Source organism: Salmo salar, chromosome ssa01, assembly GCF_905237065.1.
Source record: "Salmo salar chromosome ssa01, Ssal_v3.1, whole genome shotgun sequence".
Taxonomy (NCBI): Eukaryota; Metazoa; Chordata; class Actinopteri; order Salmoniformes; family Salmonidae; genus Salmo; species Salmo salar.
In genome coordinates, this window is record NC_059442.1 from 32,059,484 (window position 1) to 32,080,804 (window position 21,321).

The following is a 21,321-nucleotide window of genomic DNA, read 5'->3' on the forward strand; positions in this document are numbered from 1 at the left end:
TAATGAGGTTTATTATATGCCAGCAAACGACTTAATTTGCCTAGTATTCTAAACAAGGGTTAAGGGGTCTCAGTCAACCCCTCCAGCTCCTTCCCCCTACCTCTTTATTTATTTTGAAATGTAAAGAACAGTGTAATCCTACAAGCAAGCTGTGGACTTTGAGATGCAGTGGGCACATCACTATGGCACAGCCATACCGTAGGCTTACAGTATGTTCTGTTTTGTTGTGGAATGACGTAGCATGTCTAATTTAATCTTCCCAGCCAGCAGCCGAGACAACTTCCTCGTATGGTAGTTTTATTTTGGTCAGTCAGTGTGTCGATTTCGGTCTGTGCTTTTAGAATGTTGAGTCGACTCGGTAACCTGACAGGTGGAGACTGAGAAGCGCACAGGTGAACTGCCATTGTTTACACGATGAGCTACTACAGTGATACGCCAAGTGTCGACGATGAGTTGGAGTCGTTAGGGTAAGAATGTCTTAATTATAATTTTGCCTATTCGTAAATCTTATTTCAGAGCCTACCTGATCAAAAGGAAATTAAAGTATTCTTCATGGGCAGTGCGTTTTAGCATTGTTCAGGAAGGAACGCTTGGTCAATATCTGAAAGGCGTTCTAGAGAAGGAAATCCCTTTAGGCATAGTATTGTTTTCAACCTCAATTTAAAAATGCATAATATAAAGCCATTGAATCTTGAATAATATAATTTAAATGCCTAATATAAACTACTTCAACTGTACCCTACCCAACCAGAACCCAATATATGAGCTTGTTTTACTCCATTGTTTGTAGATGAATTTGAGCGGTTACATTTCTCTAACTTTAGCCCCATCCTTTACCCAAAATGTAGTGGGGGTGATCGCTTTATTGTTGTATGAATTCCAAACTGCTCCTTTTGAATAAAGGAACAAATAAATATTCAAGTTCTCACTGCATGACATTCTGTTGTACCTATTCTGGTGCAGGCGTTGGCGTTGAGTTTATTGAAGTGTGAAATAAGTAGACCCTGCCATCTGCAACGCAAATAACCAACTTTCACATCCACATTAGTTACAGTGATTTTTTTTCTGCAGCTGTCTTGTTTGTTTGAGGATCAACAGCTTTGTCTCAATGTCAGAACTGGGTCAAACCATGAAGTGACCTCTAAAGTGCCTTTGCATGGTGAAGTCACTTGAGAACAATTGGTCAGTGTTTCTTACACACACACTGCAGCTGTTCATTACATGGTGGCACTTTACTTTTCAGATCTTACAGTGTGCATGTTTCTCTTGCCAATAATTATTTGGGTTTAACATGCACTTCCTGCTAGTCTGTTGCACCTTAGCGGTATATCTCTTCACACCCAGTGACATGTCTCAAGTATTCGTTTTGATATTTCACTTATGGGATACGCCCCCAGCATATTCATCAGAAGCCTTTATTACACTACGCCAGCCATGATTGGCTGGACTTCGAGACGTGCGCCGGGGAAGGATGTCCCTCCTATCCTATTAAGGTCCAATGCAGCATCTCTGAGTTATTCAAACACCTCTTCTCGCTTTTCATCAGAAAGCTTACCTCGACACGACTACATTTTCCAGAACTAGCTAAACTGTCCACAGACGTGAGCTTACAACTCGCTCACTGGGTGCTATTCTCGGGACTGTGCGGTGGTGACAATTTTCCTTTTCCTTTTGAGGGAGGAATAGGTACAGCTGTGACAAGGCTAACTCGTTCACGACCAAGTTAGCTGTATCCAAACAGTCACTAGTCGTTAGCAAGCTAGCCACCACGCTAGCTAGCGTTTGTGGTTTTACTTCGACAAGAAAAGTTTTACTAGCCACACCAAGCTATCTTTTCTAACCTGTTTCGGAAATGGTATCCGGCCATCACAACAAGTGCCATGGAGATAGCTAGCGATTAGTGGGTTATCGGACTAGCCTACCACGCTAGTTTTTTTCTGACAGCTAAAAACATAGCATCCAAGCTATGGCGACAAAAGCATCTCCCACCCCAAACAAGGAGAAGCTCCCGGCACGAATCTGCTCCTGTGGAAACAAGATATCGGCTAAAGACACCCACTCTATGTGCTCCGCTTGCCTTAGGTTGCCACATGCCCAGGAAGCCTTCCCTGGCTTCTGTCCACACTGTGGCCTCTTCACTGTGAAGAGCCTCTGTCGCAGGCTGGCACGCCAAGCTAGCCTGAGTCAACAGGACCCTAACATGGGGGGCCGGCGTCCCCGATTGCTCACCAGAGGTGATGGATATCCAAACAGGGAATCGTAAAGCGACGGCTAGCGCTAGCTGGGGCGACCAGCTCAATGCCATTGCCCCACTGTTGGAGGACTCCAGCAACGACCTTACGGCCTCACTGCCGGGCTTCCTGATTGGAGACGATAATGACTCCACAGGGTTTTCCGACAGCCTCCTTTCGGAATCATCGAATGGAGACGAAGACTCCTTCAACCCCTCAGGCCAGGAAACCAAGCCTCCTGCCGGGGGATCCGAAACTAGACACGCAGGCGGGGCGCCATCCCCAGCAGTTCTCGGCGTGGACCTGCAGGACATGTGCAAACACACTGCGAATAAACTGGTGATTCCCTGGCCCAATGCAGTAGCAGAGACCACCACGTCCCGGTAAGAGGCTACCCATAGCCAAACGGGCAGTCAGGCAATTCCTATCAGTCTTCCCAGAATGCCTGGAGGAGGTTACCTGTACCTGGAGTACACCTTTCTCCTTCAAGAACCCTGTCCAAGGTGGTGGGATTGGACTGTGTTGACATGGCAGGGATTGGGCTTGCCCACACACCCCCCATCGAACCCCTGGTGGCTTCCCATCTACACCCCAGCCAGAAGTCCTCCATGACCTCGACTGGCCCCACCTTACCAACCAAGTACGTTCCAGTCCTCTGTGACAGAGAAGGTCTACAGGTCGGGCATCACAGCGGTGAGGGCTCTCAGCGCCGCATCCATGCTCTCGGCATATCAAGCTGAGCTACAGGATGAGCTAGCGGTCACACTGCAGCCTGGTCTGTGGGATGAGATCTGTATTGCCACAGACCTCAACCTGCGTCTGCTTAAAGCCACTGTCCAGGCGTCAGGAAGAGAGATTTGGCTCATGATATCCCAGGAGAGGGAGAGAACTGGTGGGCATGCGCCATGTAAATCTGGATTAGGGCACGATAGACAGGGGATACAGACTACAATTCGCTGTCACTCCGCTTCGATTCAAGGGAATTATATACACTCAGGCTCAGGGGGAATCAGCGTGTGTACTCTGGGAGGAAATCACATCACTAATAGAGAAAAGGGCAATAAGAATTGTTCCTCCAGAGCAAAGCCACTGCATTTTTTTTTTACTCAAGATATTTCCTGGTTCCAAAAAGGGGGGGGGCGGCATACGTCCGATCCTAGATCTACGTCCTCTGAACAGGCACATGAGAAAGTACACGTTCAGAATGTTGACACACACTGTTCTGTGCGCCCAGGCGATTGGTTCGTATCCGTCGACCTGAAGGACGTTTACTTTCACATCTCAATATACCCTCTTCACAGGAAATTTCTCAGATTCGGTTTTCAAGGCGTAATCTACACATTTCTGGTACTCTCTTTTGGCCTCTCACTGTCACCTCGTGTTTTACGAAGTGTACGGAGGCAGCCATAGCCCCAGAGAGAGGGGCATTCGGCTGATGACATACATAGACGACTGGCTGCTGTGCACGCAACCGAGACCAGGTCTTAGAACACAGTCAGCTACTATTGGAACACCTGACATTTCTAGGTTTCAGAATGAACACAGTAAAGAGCGTTCTGATTCCCATGCAGACAATCTCTTTCCTAGGTTTCCTAGGCTCTTTCCTCTTTCCAATCTCTTTCCTAGTTTCGGATTCATTCAAAGCTCGCCTTTCAGTGGAACATATAAGAACATTCCAAGATTGCCTAGCACTGTTTCGCAGAGGGAACCTGGTCTCTTTTAAAACATGCCTGAGGCTACTAGGTTTGATGGCATCAGCTTTAGTAGTCATCCCATTAGGACGTTTGAATATGAGTGTTTCAACACTGGGTCTCTTCTCTAGGTCTCAGCCCAATACGTCACAACCATCACCGTGTACAGATCTCCATAGACTGCATGGTAGCACTGCACTCCTGGAGACACCGGACATTTCTGTCACAGGGTGTCCAGATGGCACCGTTTTATCCAGAAAAGTAGTCACGACAGACGCATTTCTCTCGGGTTGGGGTGCGACCCACGAGGGCAGAACAGTCAACAGGTATGTGGGGATTTTCCATCCTCACCCAGAACGTTTGGCACTCTGGGCCTGGCCTGTGAATGGTTCAACTTGGAACACTGCCGGGCTTCCCCAAAATGTAATTTCAACTATTCAGAGTGCTAGAGCCTCATCTACCAGGTCCCTTTTATAATTGTAAATGGCTCATGTTTGAGGAATGGTGCACTAAATCACAGACAGTGCCATTCCAGTGCTCTGTCCCGGTAATCCTGAGGTTTCTACAGGAATTATTAGAAAAAGGAAATGCTTTTTCTACTATTAAGGTATATCTAGCAGCTATTTTGGCTTGTCATGTGGGTTTTGGGAGCACGACAGTGGAGCAGCACCCCCTTGTCACCCGTTTTCTCAAGGGTGCACGTTGTTTGCGTCCAGTATCCAAACAGCTTGCCCCGTCATGGGATTTATCAATTGTTTTGGATGCTCTATGCCAACAACCTTTTGAGCCCTTGGATCAGGTGGAACTGAAGAGGCTTTCATTTAAGACCGCGCTATTACTAGCATTGGCCTCCGCGAAGCGTGTAAGTGACATTCACTCACTCGTCATGTGCACAGTTTTCACCTGGTAACAATAGGGTATCATTGCGGCCTAACCCCGCCTTTATCCCTAAGATTATTAACCCATCTTTGATGTGTCTTCCCCTTGAGCTGGTAGCTTTTTATCCCCCACCGTTTTCCTCTCCGGAATATCAACAGTTGCATATGTTGTGCCCAGTACGCACTCTGCACATCTACATGGACAGGACTAAGGGATTTACACACAGGTAAAGCGCTCACTTAACAACCCCTCTCCCACTGCATTGTGGGGGCTATCCCTTTAGCCTACAGAAGTAAGGGTCTTCAGTCTCCTGCTGGCCTACGGGCTCATTCTACTAGAGGAATGGCTACATCCTGGGCTTTATTTAAGAGCATATCGAGCCAGGATATTTGCTCAGCAGCGAGTTGGGCTTCACCTAATACATTTGCGAAGTTTTATATGCTCGATGTCACTGCACCGACCCTAGCGCACATACTGTTTTACGTGTAGGATCTTCTGGGGGCAAAGCCCATTTGTGTGAAATATCACACAGGGCAGTTAGTCGTCAGGATAAGCTTGTCTGGCAATACAGGAGTCAGTATATTCCATAATACCAAAACAAATACTTGAAAGAGAACTTTAGGTCACGACCATAACCTTGGTTCTCTGATTGTATGAGTGAGGCATTTCACCAGACCACCCTCCTTGCATGAGCGAGGAATAAGTGTTCCTTATTTTTGAATGACTCAGAGATGCTGCATTGGGCCTTTTTTATTGGGTAGGAGGGACAATCTTCCCCGACGCACATGTCTCGACATCCAGCCAATCATGGCTGGCGTAGTGTAATAAAGGCTTCTGACGAATACGCTGGGGGCGTATCCCATAAGTGAAATACCTCACTCATACTATCAGAGAACCGGGGTTACGGTTGTAACCTAAAGATTTCATGAGTCTGCTCACCACTCACATTAGTGATGCATGTCTGTTAGATGCTATACTGTGATTGGCTTTGTCTGTCTTCCACCTCTCCCAGATGGTACCACTTTGACCTGTCCCGCCATGCCGCTGAAGCTATCCTCCTATCCAATGGGAAAGATGGCAGCTATCTCCTCCGAAACAGTCATGAGGGTCCTGGCAGCTTTGCCCTCTCTGTCAGGTGGGCCTACCTATCCCGTCCCTCTTAAAAAGTAAAACGTCTCCCTCCCTCTTCCATGCCCCATTTCAGATGGATTCCCATTCACCACATGCTTTTTTCTTTCCTTATACAGAGCCAAGGATTCAGTTAAACATTTCCATGTGACACGGAAAAGCAGTGGCTACGCTTTTGGCTTCAATGAGTTTGCGTCCCTCCAGGACTTTGTCAGCCATTTTGCCAACCAGCCTCTGCTGGGCAGTGAGACAGGTTGGCTTGAGACCAGTTATTCAGACCTTACTGAATCCAAAGTCAAAACCTAACCATTTCCATGCTGTTTATTTATACACTGCTCAAATAAATAAAGGGAACACTAAAATAACACATCCTAGATCTGAATGAATGAAATAATCTTATTAAATACTTTTTTCTTTACATAGTTGAATGTGCTGACAACAAAATCACACAAAAATAATCAATGGAAATCCAATTTATCAACCCATGGCGGTCTGGATTTGGAGTCACACTCAAAATTAAAGTGGAAAACCACACTACAGGCTGATCCAACTTTGATGTAATGTCCTTAAAACAAGTCAAAATGAGGCTCAGTAGTGTGTGTGGCCTCCACGTGCCTGTATGACCTCCCTACAACGCCTGGACATGCTCCTGATGAGGTGGCAGATGGTCTCCTGAGGGATCTCCTCCCAGACCTGGACTAAAGCATCCGCCAACTCCTGGACAGTCTGTGGTGCAACGTGGGGTTGGTGGATGGAGCGAGACATGATGTCCCAGATGTGCTCAATTGGAATCAGGTCTGGGGAACGGGCGGGCCAGTCCATAGCATCAATGCCTTCCTCTTGCAGGAACTGCTGACACACTCCAGCCACATGAGGTCTAGCATTGTCTTGCATTAGGAGGAACCCAGGGCCAACCGCACCAGCATATGGTCTCACAAGGGGTCTGAGGATCTCATCTCGGTACATAATGGCAGTCAGGCTACCTCTGGCGAGCACATGGAGGGCTGTGCGGCCCCCCAAAGAAATGCCACCCCACACCATGACTGACCCACCGCCAAACCGGTCATGCTGGAGGATGTTGCAGGCAGCAGAACATTCTCCACGGCATCTCCAGACTGTCACGTCTGTCACATGTGCTCAGTGTGAACCTGCTTTCATCTGTGAAGAGCACAGGGCGCCAGTGGCGAATTTGCCAATCTTGGTGTTCTCTGGTAAATGCCAAACGTCCTGCACGGTGTTGGGCTGTAAGCACAACCCCCACCTGTGGACGTCGGGCCCTCATACCACCCTCATGGAGTCTGTTTCTGACCGTTTGAGCAGACACATGCACATTTGTGGCCTGCTGGAGGTCATTTTGCAGGGCTCTGGCAGTGCTCCTCCTGCTCCTCCTTGCACAAAGGCGGAGGTAGCGGTCCTGCTGCTGGGTTGTTGCCCTCCTACGGCCTCCTCCACGTCTCCTGATGTACTGGCCTGTCTCCTGGTGGCGCCTCCATGCTCTGGACACTACGCTGACAGACACAGCAAACCTTCTTGCCACAGCTCGCATTGATGTGCCATCCTGGATGAGCTGCACTACCTGAGCCACTTGTGTGGGTTGTGGACTCTGTCTCATGCTACCACTAGAGTGAAAGCACCGCCAGCATTCAAAAGTGACCAAAACATCAGCCAGGAAGCATAGGAACTGAGAAGTGGTCTGTGGTCCCCACCTGCAGAACCACTCCTTTATTGGGGGTGTCTTGCTACTTGCCTATAATTTCCACCTGTTGTCTATTCCATTTGCACAACAGCATGTGAAATTTATTCTCAATCAGTGTTGCTTCCTAAGTGGACAGTTTGATTTCACAGAAGTGTGATTGACTTGGAGTTACATTGTGTTGTTTAAGTGTTCCCTTTATTTTTTTGAGCAGTGTATTTTCAATGACTGAAATATATCCCTTGGTATACCCTCAAGACTCCTAACCTGAACTTTTACCTTTCACTCAACCAGGTACCCTCATTGTCCTTAAATGCCCATATCCATGGCGTGTAGAAGAGCCGTCCATCTATGAGTCTGTGCGGGTTCACACTGCCATGCAGACAGGACGAACAGAGAGTGACCTGGTGGCTAACGCTCCATCGGTATGACCACAAGCTCATTTATTACATTTTTTTTAACCATTTTTTTGTCATTTAGCAGACGCTCTTATCCAGAGCGACTTACAGTAGTGAATGCATACAGTTCATACATTTCTTTTTTTTCCTTTTTTTTCCCCTCGTACTGGTCCCCCGTGGGAATCGAACCCACAACCCTGGCGTTGCAAACACCATGCTCTACCAACTGAGCCACAAACACATGGGTTAATCATAACAACATAATTACTTAGGTCAAGTATCACAAACCTCATGAGATATTGTTTTTCTAATGATTTTGTTCACAGTTTGGAACAAAAGAGGGCTATCTGGTAAAGTTAGGAGCAGTCGTAAAGGTGAGAGAAAGAGGCAACTGTACAGACCAGGTTTAGTGGACTGTTGTTCTGGTTGAAAGACTTTCAATTTATGGTATTTATTTTCAGAACTGGAAGCAGAGGTGGTTCACATTAAACAGAAATGAGCTCAAATACTTTAAGGACAAAATGGTGAGTAGAAACCATGTCTCTGATGGCAATCATGGTTTATGATGCAGATGTAATATCATGAATGGCTAGATTTTATTTGTCTGTGTTTGTGACAGGATGGTGTTGCCATCTCTCATTTGCTCTCCTGTCTTAGTTTGATGAGCCTATTCGCACCCTGGATCTGACAGCATGCTCTGCAGTCCAGTTTGACTACTCCAAGGACAGAGTCAACTGCTTCTGGTGAGACTCCAATCCATTGAGCCAGGAGTGGGCCTACCAACTCTCGTGATTAAGGCCTTTACAGACTATTGACTAACAATTAATAATACTGTTTTGACTACAATACACTGCTGTTAAAGGTCAGCTTTCCCTTCAGGTTTTTTTTGCCACTGGTGCTAGTTTCATTGTTCAGTCTTGAATTTGGTAAACCTCAGTGGGCATTTTTAAACATATCTGTTGGTTTCACTTCCGCTTACAGAGGAATATAAAATATGGATCATGGTGGCCGATGGCAGTGGCAGATAAGAGGAAGTGCAACCAGAGTGATGACAGGAGAAGTTCTAACCTCCACTCAGCTACTTTATTTTGTTGCTGGGTCTCTTTCTGTAGCTGTTGATATTAAACCTGGCATTAATACTCATTCGGTCTCTTATTTAGTTTGGTGTTCCCTGAGAGGACATTTTATCTGTGTGCCAAGAGTGGTGTGGAGGCAGATGAGTGGATCAAGATAATACGATGGAAACTGGTGAGCCCATAATCCACTATTACTATTCAAATGTATAAAACAGAAACAAAGCTTGAACTGGCTACCTTAATCCAAATGCTTAACTAATGGGAGTAGTGCCAGAGCAAAATAGCCTAACAAATGAATGTTTGTTTTCAGTCACAAATAAGAAAAGGAAGATGACAACATGAAGAGGAGGAGCCAAAAGAGGCATATTCTCACAGTGAACTAAATTATCTTAAGTCTGGTAGCTTGTCACTCCTGTTATCCTCAGAGATCATTTCTGCTCCACAGCTGACTGGCTGGCAACCCAAGACAAAAGACAATGAGGCTCTCTGACCATCGAAAAATGACCATGTAATTTTCAGGACATGCACAATGACAATGTTTTGGATCTAATCGTATTTTTTTGCGATAGACTTGAGTTCCTCCAGGAATTGTATTTTCTCTAGATTCATATCTTTCACTGGTTGACATTTACTTGATCTTAATTTTACTTAACAAGATGTAACCCTCATACTGTGAATAAATATTTATTTTAATAGAGAAATTAGCAACAGAGTCAGTTTATTAATTACAAACACGAGAAAGGAAGGGGTTACATTCAAGTATTAGAAAATTAAGGCAACAAACACAGCATCATGACACTAACAACATGTCCTGTATCTATGTCTTTCAGCAACAGAGCTCTCTGTATGTATGTATGTGCATGATATAGATATTAAAAATATGTAGTTTCAGATAGATCCTTTTTCATGACTGACTCTGTCACAGAATAGTCCCATTGCTGTCAAGGTGATACACTCCTAAGCAACCTCCACTACCTGCCGTAGCTCTTCGATTAGTGGTACAAGCTCCTTCTCCAGACGGATAATCAAACCTACAAATAACAACAGTTTGGATAACACTTCAGAATGCTGTACTTGTCGTCTTCATTCATGCAGAGGATATATAAGTAGAGATCTTCATCTTACCTGTGTTGGCACTACTGCTTGCGATGAAACTTATCACCAATGGTAACCGGTTAAACTGCACAATCTGGAAAAAGGTGAGATTGTCAGCATAACAAGGCACATGGGTCAGTGTTTTTCCATCTGTTCTTGGGGAGCACCAGGGAATGCACATTTTTTTTGTTCTAGACCAGCACTATCACACCTGACTCAACTAATCATCAAGCCATCCCAGGCCTACATCCTTTTATATGTTAGGTCCAGATTGAATTTTCCTGGTATGTGTTATAGTAGCAGATGATACTCTTGTTTTTAGAGAGCCTTAGCTTACTGCCCTGGTCGGTGGCCAATGCAAAGGTGGAGAGGAAGCCTGGCCGTAGAGCATATTCTGGTGCATTATCTTTCGCCACTGAAGGAGAATGCATCAGGTACAATGAGCACAACACATTGGACAAGGACAAGAAAAGGTCAACTAAATTACCTAGCTTTTAGAACAAAACACAGTTGTGAGGGAGACCTACCTTTAATAACTGGGACACCATCCCTATCTGTCACTATGATTGCATGAAGACCCTCAATACTGGTGGATAAGGAGAAAAAGAGCAGCACATGACATAACTCCTTAGTTATAATTCAAACTACTGAACTTCACTTTTCACATTAGGGATTCACAAGTTCAATATTAGGTTTCAGCAACAGAAGAATCACAATGAACACAATCATACAACAAAAAAACATACCTTGGTAACAGCTTGTACAAGTATCTCTTCAAGTCCTGCAACAAAATGTGTCAAGATAGAGACAAGATAGGTAGCTACCAGGGGTGCAACTATGGTTTTAGAAGTGGGGGGAGGCATAGTTATTATTTTTATTTGTCACATAAACACTCCAAAAAGCCTACCCTACCACTCGGAGCCGTGCTAAAGCACACCGTTGCCTCATTTTGTATCACATTCCAATGATAAAACAAAAATGCAACTTCAGAATGTGGGGGGTAAAGTTGGGCCCCCAGTGAGTTGTATCCCTGGTAGATACTACACTGGTGTAGCAACTGGCTATGACTTCAGCTAGCTAGAGATGAATGTAATCAATGATTGTGTTCAAATAATTTATACTTACATCAGCCATGATAGAAATGTTATGTCTTTTATTCCACCGTCAATTGCTAGAAGAGAACTGAATTATGGTAAGAATGTCTGTAAATGTTGAGAATATCAGCAGGTGTTTTTTGTGCTCTTCCTAGCTTTCCTTGCTATTTCGTTGACAGCTAATTTAGCTCCAGCTGATACTGGGTTTAGCAAGGTAGCTAGCTAGTTAGCTGGACTTGGTTGTTTTTCATATGGAGAACAAAATTTTAATGTATTACTACCTTGTAAATGTATGAATGCTAATCCACTGTTACCCCTATTTTAAATTATTATATATTTTTTTATTTAAGTAAGCAGTTTTGCCCACAGGGAAATCATATGACTGGCTTAACCCATGTTGAGCCAGCAACATCCGATTTAAGCTGTTCGAAAATCCTTCAAAATAAGAGCCATGTAAACAGTGGAAATTGTTAATTCTGTTCAGTAGCACACAGTATCCAAAACCATTGCATTTCTGCAATTTTCTTAATTTGCATAAGACATATTACTAAACCTAGAAAAAGGAGAAAAAAAGAGAATAGGAAATTAAGAAATAGATTAGATAGAAAGTGGGGTACTACTTAGTCTACTTCTCTGGGGTTATCATGCCCCCAGCTCAAATAGAGGAAACTATTTATACATTTGTACATCCCACACAGCCTTCAAATGTTCTTTCAAAACTCTCCCCTGACAACATAACAGGAGGTCTTGCTCAGAATTTACCTCAAGGTTTGAAATCTGAACTGAACAATAAGGCAATCCCAGTAACTAATTATGATCTGGCCTTAGCAGTTTGAGTGAAACCTGCTGTTTGAATATCTGGCATGCCTTTTCTGCTGTAGTGTCAGTATAATATTGACCAAAGAATGAAGCGCAATAGGTCGTCTATTTGTATTTTAATTTGTAGCTTATAAAATTGTGATTTGGTTGGCAACTTGTTTCGTGATATAACGTGTGAGAACTGAGCAGCCCTCCTCAAAAGGGCCCCTTACTTCACTCTACTGTTACAGTAATGATCTTTGTCTTCATCTTTTCCACCTACTCCATAGCAATGGGGGACTTTCAGAAATGTGAACAGGACTTCTACCAGTCAGGGTATTACATCGATGATCAGGGACAGGTGGCCTATGACTACAATGGCTATAACCTTAACCCAGAGTATGAGGATGAGTAAGTACAGTTAAAGTACAGTTAACGATGGTCATTATGGCCAAACAGTAATATTTTTGTTTCATCAGACCAGAGGACATTTCTCCATTTCTCCTTTGCTGAGTGGCCTTTCAGGTTATGTCTATAGGACTCGTTTGACTGTGGATATAGATACTTTTGTACCTGTTTCCTCCAGCATCTTCACAATGTCCTTTGCTGTTGTTCTGGGATTGATTTGCACTTTTCGCACCAAAGTACGTTCATCTCTAGGAGACAGAACGCATCTCCTTCCTGAGCGGTATGATGGCTGCGTGGTCCCAAGGTGTTTATACTTGCGTACTATTGTTAGTACAGATGAATGCAGTACCTTCAGACATTTGGAAATTGCTCCCAAGGATGAACCAGACTTGTGGAGGTCTACAATTTTGTTTCTGAGGTCTTGGCTGAATTCTTTTGATTTTCCCATGATGTCAAGCAAAGAGGCACTGAGTTTGAAGGTAGGCCTTGAATTACATCCACAGGTACACCTCCAATTGACTCAAATTATGTCAATTAGCCTATCAGAAGCTTCTAAAGCCATGACATCATTTTCTGGAATTTTCCAAGCTGTTTAAAGGCACAGTCAACTTAGTATATGTAAACTTCTGACCCACTGGAATTGTGATACAGTGAAATACAATATATTTGTAAACAATTTTTGGAAAAATTACTTGTGTCATGCAGAAAGTAGATGTCCTAACCGACTTGCCAAAACTATAGTTTGTTAACAAGAAATTTGTGGAGTGGTTGAAAAACGAGTTTTAATGACTCCAACCTAAGTGTATGTAAACTTCCGACTTCAACTGTAGGTCTTCTCATCTTCACATCTGTTTTTATTCATCTGTTGTGTATTTGTGCAGAGATTGGCATGAATTTTGAGCACATATGGCAGAAGACGTTGACAGTGCTGAACCCTATGATCCCAGCAGATGGCAGCATCATGAATGAGACCGACCTGACCCTATTCTGTTCTGTATTGCTCTGGGTGTCACTTTACTCATGGTGAAGAACCTCCCCAGCAGCTCGTGTGTGTGTGTGTGTGTGTGTGTGTGTGTGTGTGTGTGTGTGTGTGTGTGTGTGTGTGTGTGTGTGTGTGTGTGTGTGTGTGTTGCATGTTTTCACAGCCCAATTCATCATGATTTACTATTCAGATAAAACATATTTGTAGCTTTGCTGTATGTAATTGTGCATGTACTGTACTGAAAGTGTACTGTAACGAAATGTATTTACTCTTTATATAGGCAGGCAAATCCCACTTTGGCTATGTCTATGGGATCAGTACCATCGGCTGTATGGCGATCTACACCCTGTTGACCCTGATTAGTTCCCTGACTGTGTCCTATGGCTGTGTAGCCAGCGTGCTGGGCTACCGCCTCCTCCCAATTGTGGCACTATCTGCATTTGCAGTCGTCTTTCCCCTACAGCGAGTAGGCCTTTCCAGTCCAAAAACAATTAAAAGGTTGCCTAAATAATATTATGTAGAAAAACACAGTTTGCTCATCTTGATTTCTGTTCTGTCATGTCCTTTGTTCTGTCAAATTTGACTTTTGATTTACGCCCAGAGGGATCATCGGAACGATCCTGGCCTTGCTGGTGATTGGCTGGTGCAGTCTCTCAGCTTCCAAGATCTTCATCTCCACCCTGGCTATGGAGGGCCAGCAGCTGTTGGTAGTGTACCCCTGTGCCCTGCCCTATGGACTCTATGGAGTCTTTGCCTTGCTAACAGTGTTCTGAAGGCCACTACTGTCATTGACTGTCAACAGAGATCTAATTTCTGAAGCCCTACATTGGGCAATACATGTCTGGTATGGTATTGAGTTATAGTTATATATGGCGTTTTGTTTGTTAAATTCCTAGATTTAAAAAAAATGAGGAACAGTTTTTCCATAGGAGTTACTTTACATTGTGAAAAATGTCATCTGGGTGTGTAATTGGTTGACATTTGTGCATTGGAATGTGCCAATAAATGGAATTTGAAATGTTACATTGTGTCAAAAGGCAACACTGACTTCAATTGAAATTATGGAACTAACGAACACCATGTTGAAAAGCTATAAAACTTTATTTAAGATTGATTTTAACAGTATAATTCACTGTATCTTGTCTTAAAAAAACATACATTCAGGATATGAAAAAACATACATTGAGTATAACATATTTGGGGCGGCAGGTGGTTAGAGCGTTGGACAAGTAACCAAAAGGTTACAAGATTGAATCCCCAAGCTGACAAGGTACAAATCTGTCGTTCTTCCCCTGAACAAGGCAGTTAACCCACTGTTCCTAGGCCGTCATTGAAAATAAGAATTTGTTCTTAACTGACTTGCCTAGTTAAATAAAGGTAAAAATATATATATATTTCATCTGGGAAATGAAAGAAAAAGCTAGAATTATTACCAGTGTATAAACTTACAAACCTACATGGTTCTTAGTCTTCAAAATACAATAGTGCAAGAGCATGGTTAAGCATGGTTTTACTATATAAAGAATGCATTGTTCTTCCAAGAATACAGTCTTAAATGATTTCATCCAATTTACACTCACAAAGCAGCCCACTTACAAAACATTTAACCTTAGAAAGTATTTTTAAACATCAGCAAAGAAATATGATGCTCCATTCTGATAACTTTTCCTTGGTGAAGTACATGTTGTCTTACAGTCATAGGACTGTAACTTTGAGTTAAAGTGTTTTTCTTTTACTGATCAAAAACAGATTTGTAGGACATGAAGATTTTTATTTTGAATTCATCCATTCAATAGCACATGTCCAATACAGGGTTTGGCATAGCTGATTTACACAGCCTCTAGAATAATTCTGTATTTAGAGGATTAGTCTGTTCATAACTGTAGGGTTTGGATCTCTACTGTATTGGATTTAGGATTGCTTGATTATTCCCTATTATCTCAACCATTCAGGTCATAAACCATAAGGGACCAGGGGGAGTAATTGAGACACTGGGCCTATTGTGACTGTCCCTGAAGTAAATACATAAACACAAATCTTGAAGACCAAAGGTTGTGTGTTATAATAGCCAGCAGAGTCAGTAGACCCAGTCTCAGTTCCCATCATCTTTTTCCCATGGTATTTTTTTCAGATGAGGTCGGCTGCCACGCAGGTTACCCTTCAAGACGGCAGGTAGAGAAAGAAACAGATAAATGCTGTTGTAAGTACTGTAACAATGTGTACCTTCACTGTAGTTACCCTGTAATTGCATAGGTATTAGGGACACACTGTAAAGTGTGACTAGAAAGGTGAATTGTTATTAAAGGGGAATTTTACAGATTTTCTTTTTCTCATATATTATTCATTAGTCCGCTTTTGATACATTGAAGTTTTATACTGCTTTCAAGTCTCCTGATGCCCAAAATCAAGCATGATCCAAAAGTCTCATGATGATGTGTTTTGACACTGTGTGACTTTTCCCTAAAGTAAACACAAGCCTGCTAGGATTGCTATGAGGAATATAACATTGTTAAATTACTCACTGTATACACGTTGGAGAGGTTGGAAAGGTTGTTGAACAGCGCTTGACCTGCACTGACTTTATTCTTCACACCACGTACAGTCCCATTCTTGCTGCAGATATTAATGCGCTTGTTGCTAAAGAGCAGCTCCTTTTTGGTGCTAGCGTACATAAGCAGATCATCCGGATCACTCCCGCAATCATCCGGCGCTGTGCCCACCAACCCACACAGATGCCCATTTGCCTCTCTGGTTGGTGGGGAGCTCGCCTGCTCGCTCTCCGAGTTGCTGGTGCAGTCCGAGTCAACTGAGTCTGTCACTGAGCCACACAATGTCAATGTGTCATCCTTGAAAACCTCAGTTAAAATGCGACCACTATTTGCAGATGCCACCCGAAACCTTACGGTTCTCTGAGCCTTTTCTTTGTCTTGTCTTGAGGTTGTGCCCTCCATTGCAACGCAAGAGGGTGTTTTACATGTTTTACATGGTCAACATCTCTCTTTCAGTGAAGTAAGATGCATTCTTGTAAGATTAAGCCATACCCTTATGCTATTGTTCATTTTCCTCAATGACATGTCAAATCTAAGTCCAAAATGGTCTGAGTAAAAAAACTAGACACCAAAATGGTTAATAATGAATGAAGTTCTGCCATGGTAACAGTTAAAACAGGCAAACAGTAAACTGATATCCCCATGATGCATAATTAATTAATTGATTGGTCAAATATGACCAAATAGGCAACCGTAGTTGAGAGGTCACTGCAGATCAACAACCCACCAGTTCTTGTGCCCAGTGGCATGCCTCCACAGCCTCTCATCAGATGAAAGCTTCAGCAACTTTGAGGACCTATTATAATGTTATCAAGCATGCACCTGTTGTATAGGAGCATCCCTTTATTGTAGCAAGAGCAGGTTCCGTTAAAAAGGGAAGAGCGGAATCCTTCCTCAAGGCCATGATCAAATATTTCCCAACTAAAACTTTGCTGTCATTGACATAAAATCACACAGTCTGTCTGGGTGAATCAATTACAGCCAAAGTAAGAGCACAGAGTTTGGTAATAGAATGTAGAGTAATATACTTTTTTGTGGAATATTTATTGTAGATTATCCCTTTAATTTGAATACGGAAGTGACCCTATTGTCCTGCTGAAAAACTCAAACACACGTGTCTACCATTGTCTCCCGCCTACATTCTACCAGCAAGAATAAGCAAGACCTAGAAGGAATAAGGTCGTCAACACGGCGATTTCACTTCAAAATAAAAGTCAAAATAAATAAATAAAACATTTTATGAGCAAATGTATTTTGCTAATTAATTTTGTTTAACAATATGGAAAAAAGAAAACAGTTAATCGCCTTTACAAATAATATTATAGCATTGACATTATTGTTAACAGCAATAAAAGTAAAGATTACTAGATAGTTATCATGGTAACAGCAGTAATACAAATAACAAAACATTATTTATCTACTGCTAATAATAATAGTAATAACAATATTAATAATATAATTATAATAATCAACTTTAGAAAACACTTTTAAATCCCATTGTTAATTAGCCCATTCGTATTGCATGATGTTCAGTATGTTTTTCATATTGGACATACATATTGCACCATACACCATTTAATTCTGTATGTTGTGTCGCAGTAAGTCGTAGTAAAAGGGGGGTCCATTCTACTCTGATCACTTCTACTTTTCAAATCCACAGAGTTTACACCCAGAGGAGCATCGCTGCTCGTTCTACAAACAATATGTTTATTCAAAAAATAATACCTAAAGGGGTCCTAAAATTCAAAATCAAATAGCTAAATGATCCATGGTATGACCATCTGAAAACAATTACATATGTTAGCTTAGTACCCCTACTTTGATGCTAATTAGCATTTTCGAATCTGAGAGTAAATAGAGCCGAATATATTGATAAAAGTCACCTTGTCCAATTGAGATTTACATGGTTATCAAACCGACTCACCAGGGTAAGCCTACACAAAACACAGCCCTTATATTAAGTGTTTATAAAATCCCCTATGGGAAATTAATGGTGGAAAAACAATTGGAACCATTTCCCTGTTGTTGTTTTTGTACTTTTACCCCTTTTTCATGATATCCAATTGGTAGTTACAGTCTTGTCTAATAGCTGCAACTCCCCTACAAACTCGAGAGAGGCGAAGGTCGAGAGCCAATGCGTCCTCCGAAACATGACCCTGCCAAGCCGCATTCCTTCTTGACACACTGCTCACTTAACCCGGAAGCCAGTCGCACCAATATGTCGGACGAAACACAGTCCAGCTGGCGACCGAAGTCAGCTTGCAGGCGCCCGGGCCCGCCACAAAGAGACGCTAGAGCACGATGGGACAATGATATCCTGGCCGGCCAAACCCTCCCCTAACCCGGACGCCGCTGGGCCAAGTGTGCGCCACCTCATGGGTCTCCTGGCCAAGGCCGGCAATGACATAGCATGGAATCTGGGTCTGTAGTGATGCCTCAAGCGATGGGCCCTTTTCCCTGTTTGACCGCTAGGTTTTAAGGATATTATGACACCTCCACCGTGTGGCTCTATAGCTAGCTGGCTGGATATAAATCATGTTACTCCCTTGACACTGCATATAATATAAATCAAATGTTTTAAATTATTTATTGTAGAGTCACAGAAAAGGCAGAGAAAACACAAATATTGGATCTGGTAAGTCTACTGTCTTGTCAGCTAGCTACTTATCTGACTTGCAATTAGTTAGCTAGCTAGTTTCCTAGCTACTGTTAATGTTGCGACAGTTCGTTTCTGGTATCAGAACAAAATAGTCAGCACATAGTAACTTCTGATTTAGCTGTACTTTAATTAATGCAAACACGTGTGTGGTAAATGGGTTGTTCATATATACGGTCTCGCTGTTTTACCTCGCAGGGCAAAACAGAGAAGAGGGCGTCACATTCTATTGTTCTCTCTTTTATACTCTGACAGAGATAGTTCCTGCTCAATGCTGGCCTGTCAGAGGGAGGAGGAGCGTGGTTTAAACTTGCTCCTCCTGTCGTCGGCGTGCAGGCTGATCCCAGCGTCGTGACGCACTTCCTGTTGCCGGTTGTAGTTCTTCTTGTCTTCAACAGTTGATTTACTCGTAGTTTATATACTTAATTTTGTAGCATAGCTTCCCCGGTATATTATATAAGTTATGCATACAAATAGCCAGTTCAACCCTAACACTACCAAGCAACCTTGTGTTTTATAATGTTTTCTCTTTGCTACAGCCAGACAGCCTGGTACAGTCCAGAGCTGAAAGTGACGAGAATGACGAACCAGAGAAAAGTCGACATATCAGAAGTTGTTGTCAACTCTCAGCTGCCCTGCAGACCACGAAAGCGAAGATGAGAAGAGTGTAGAGGATAAAGAGGTGGAAGAGCATCTCAGTGAAGGCAAGTGAAAGTGCACACTGATTTTACCATAGTTTTGCTTGCAGATATATTGAATATTGGTTATGTCATGATTGTCGTTTGACTTTAGAACAGTAATGGTGTGCAAATCAAATCAGAATTTAAAATTAGAATTCTCTATTCTGCTTTATTTTATTAGGCAGTGATGGTGAGGAAGATGAGGAACATCAAGAAGCAGGAAATGGTTTGACTGCGACACCAGAAGAGGCAGATGAGGAGGAAGCAGGATCAAATAAAGGGGGTGAGGTAGAAGACTAAACTTCACTCCATGGTGAAGGAAGTTTATGATGAACTTCACCAACAGAAGTTCATCATAAACTTCCTTCACCATGAATTGGAGTTTAGTCCGCTAGGGGTGAAGATGATATGCAGGATGAAACAGTAGGAGGAGAGGAGTTCGAGGACAAGGAACATGAGTCTCAGTTCTGTCTGGAAAACAACTACTCTGGAGAGGGAGAACAGGAGGGTGCAGAGAGCACTGCTGAACAAGAGGAGAAGGAAGGTAAGCAAACATTGAGAAAGATTTCAATTGTCCCCCTTCATTCTGGTTTTGTATCCACTATCCAGCCCTGGAATTCTTCATAGCTTAGTGCAGCAACCGACTCTTGAAGCAGAGTTTTAAGTGAAAAGACAATGCTTCAATGTGTTTTCAATTTTTAAAAGAGCTTCCTGTGTTTTCTAGACCCTTTTAAGCTGTGCCTTGATACAGAGATTAGCAAGGAGGTTGTGAAAAGGATCACAGCTGGCACTAATGCCAAGACTCAGGTCAAGGGAAGCCCACATCATTCATCTGAGATGAATAACATTTTTATGTGTGCTTATTTAAAGTTTTAAGGCCAACATTGTTTAACCTCCTCTCATGTCCACCTCCACCACCACCTTCCCCCAACACATCAGATAGATTGCACTCCATTTTCGCTTCTCCCTCTGACTAGAGTTGGGACGATAAACCGAAAATGACCGACTTTGCCTTCCTCTTACCAGAGAATTTTGCTTAAATCTAATTTTAGATGGTTTTGGTACGCAATGCTTCTGTAGATTGTTCTAAAACCATTATTTGGTGACCAAATTCTGGTCGACAGCAATAGCCTATGCATTACAGGGCTCGACATTAACGTTTGTCCTCTTGTCTGAGACAAGCAGGGAAAAAAGTAAGAAATAAATCTTAATCAACATTTTAAGCTAAATGTCTGATCTGTTGCATCAGTCTCATTGCTTAATTGTTGAATGTGCAGTGGTTGTATGTATTTTGGATCTGTCGTTCCAGAGTCTGTTTTGAACTGTAGATTCATTTTTTATCGTTTTTTTATTTTTATTTCGAGCCGTGGGGGGAATTATATTAAAAAGACATAAAAAGTATTTGTTTGTAATTGTAATGTTGCAATATTTTATAGGCTACCAAGGGTGGCCAACCATCCTCCAGGAGCAGTGTTGTATTTTGAGACAGGCTTGAATATGTAAAGAAGCCAATAGGTAGAGTGTAGCCTACATTTTTGTCTGATTCTCTAGGGTAAAAAAGATGGTAATGTATCCCTGCCGCTAATGTAAAGTAACTATTCATAAAAAAATATATAGAAATATTGTTGTATTGATATTGAGCAAAATAGTTACAATTATCGCAATCTGACTTTCTGTCCACATTGCCCAGCTCTAGCTCCTCCCCCCAAAATGATTTATCACTGATTTGTTATCGCAAAAAAATATGTACATTTATTGCAATATGGAATTTTGTCCATATCGCCCAGCTCTACCTCTGACCATTATTAACCTTTGACCCCCCCCCCCCATTCTCCAAACCAGGTGTGTCCATCTTGAGAAGCATTTTTAGGCTCTACGCACCCTTCTACTCCTCTGACATCACTATAGTGTCTCCGCTTTGCCTGCGTACAGAGGTGGAGGGCGAGGCTTTGACTTCCTGTCC

At 42.7% G+C, this 21,321-nt stretch overlaps 3 protein-coding genes and 1 long non-coding RNA gene across 6 annotated transcripts; 2 read left to right on the plus strand and 2 right to left on the minus strand.

The window, feature by feature from the left end:
• The first annotated feature begins 140 nt into the window (after window positions 1-140).
• dapp1 (dual adaptor of phosphotyrosine and 3-phosphoinositides) lies at window positions 141-9,800 on the plus strand. 3 transcript variants are annotated; one of them, NM_001141571.1, is given in 9 exon segments: window positions 289-467; window positions 5,814-5,936; window positions 6,049-6,182; window positions 7,917-8,047; window positions 8,347-8,394; window positions 8,482-8,544; window positions 8,678-8,763; window positions 9,181-9,268; window positions 9,407-9,792. In NM_001141571.1, coding segments are annotated over 9 exon segments (750 nt in total). In that variant the 5' UTR covers window positions 289-414; the 3' UTR covers window positions 9,431-9,792.
• On the minus strand, window positions 9,765-11,685 carry LOC106600581 (uncharacterized). The gene is made up of 5 exons (XR_001327846.2): window positions 11,317-11,685; window positions 10,938-10,972; window positions 10,719-10,777; window positions 10,222-10,285; window positions 9,765-10,127 (listed from the first exon to the last, which is right to left on the minus strand). It is a non-coding gene; the product is annotated as an uncharacterized lncRNA (long non-coding RNA).
• Window positions 11,686-12,490: 805 nt separating this feature from the next.
• Window positions 12,491-14,246, plus strand: LOC106600306 (protein YIPF7-like). The gene is given in 5 exon segments (XM_014191619.1): window positions 12,491-12,494; window positions 13,373-13,468; window positions 13,471-13,514; window positions 13,754-13,935; window positions 14,075-14,246. Coding segments are annotated over 5 exon segments (498 nt in total).
• A 339-nt stretch (window positions 14,247-14,585) lies between these two features.
• grxcr1b (glutaredoxin and cysteine rich domain containing 1 b) lies at window positions 14,586-17,863 on the minus strand. Its single transcript, XM_045716953.1, has one exon. It carries the CDS (start codon window positions 16,422-16,424, stop codon window positions 15,963-15,965), a length of 462 nt encoding a protein of 153 aa, XP_045572909.1. The 5' UTR covers window positions 16,425-17,863; the 3' UTR covers window positions 14,586-15,962.
• Window positions 17,864-21,321: the final 3,458 nt, after the last annotated feature.

What these genes read in the sequence shown, in the direction of transcription:
- dapp1 (XM_045719463.1), top strand. Translation starts at nt 415, where the DNA reads ATGAGCTACTACAGTGATACGCCAAGTGTCGACGATGAGTTGGAGTCG. An exon ending in TGGTGGCTAACGCTCCATCG is followed by an intron (nt 8,048 to 8,481) that starts GTATGACCACAA and finishes ATTTATTTTCAG; the next exon opens with AACTGGAAGCAGAGGTGGTT. An exon ending in AATACTTTAAGGACAAAATG is followed by an intron (nt 8,545 to 8,677) that starts GTGAGTAGAAAC and finishes CTCCTGTCTTAG; the next exon opens with TTTGATGAGCCTATTCGCAC.
- grxcr1b (XM_045716953.1), bottom strand. Translation starts at nt 16,424, where the DNA reads ATGGAGGGCACAACCTCAAGACAAGACAAAGAAAAGGCTCAGAGAACC.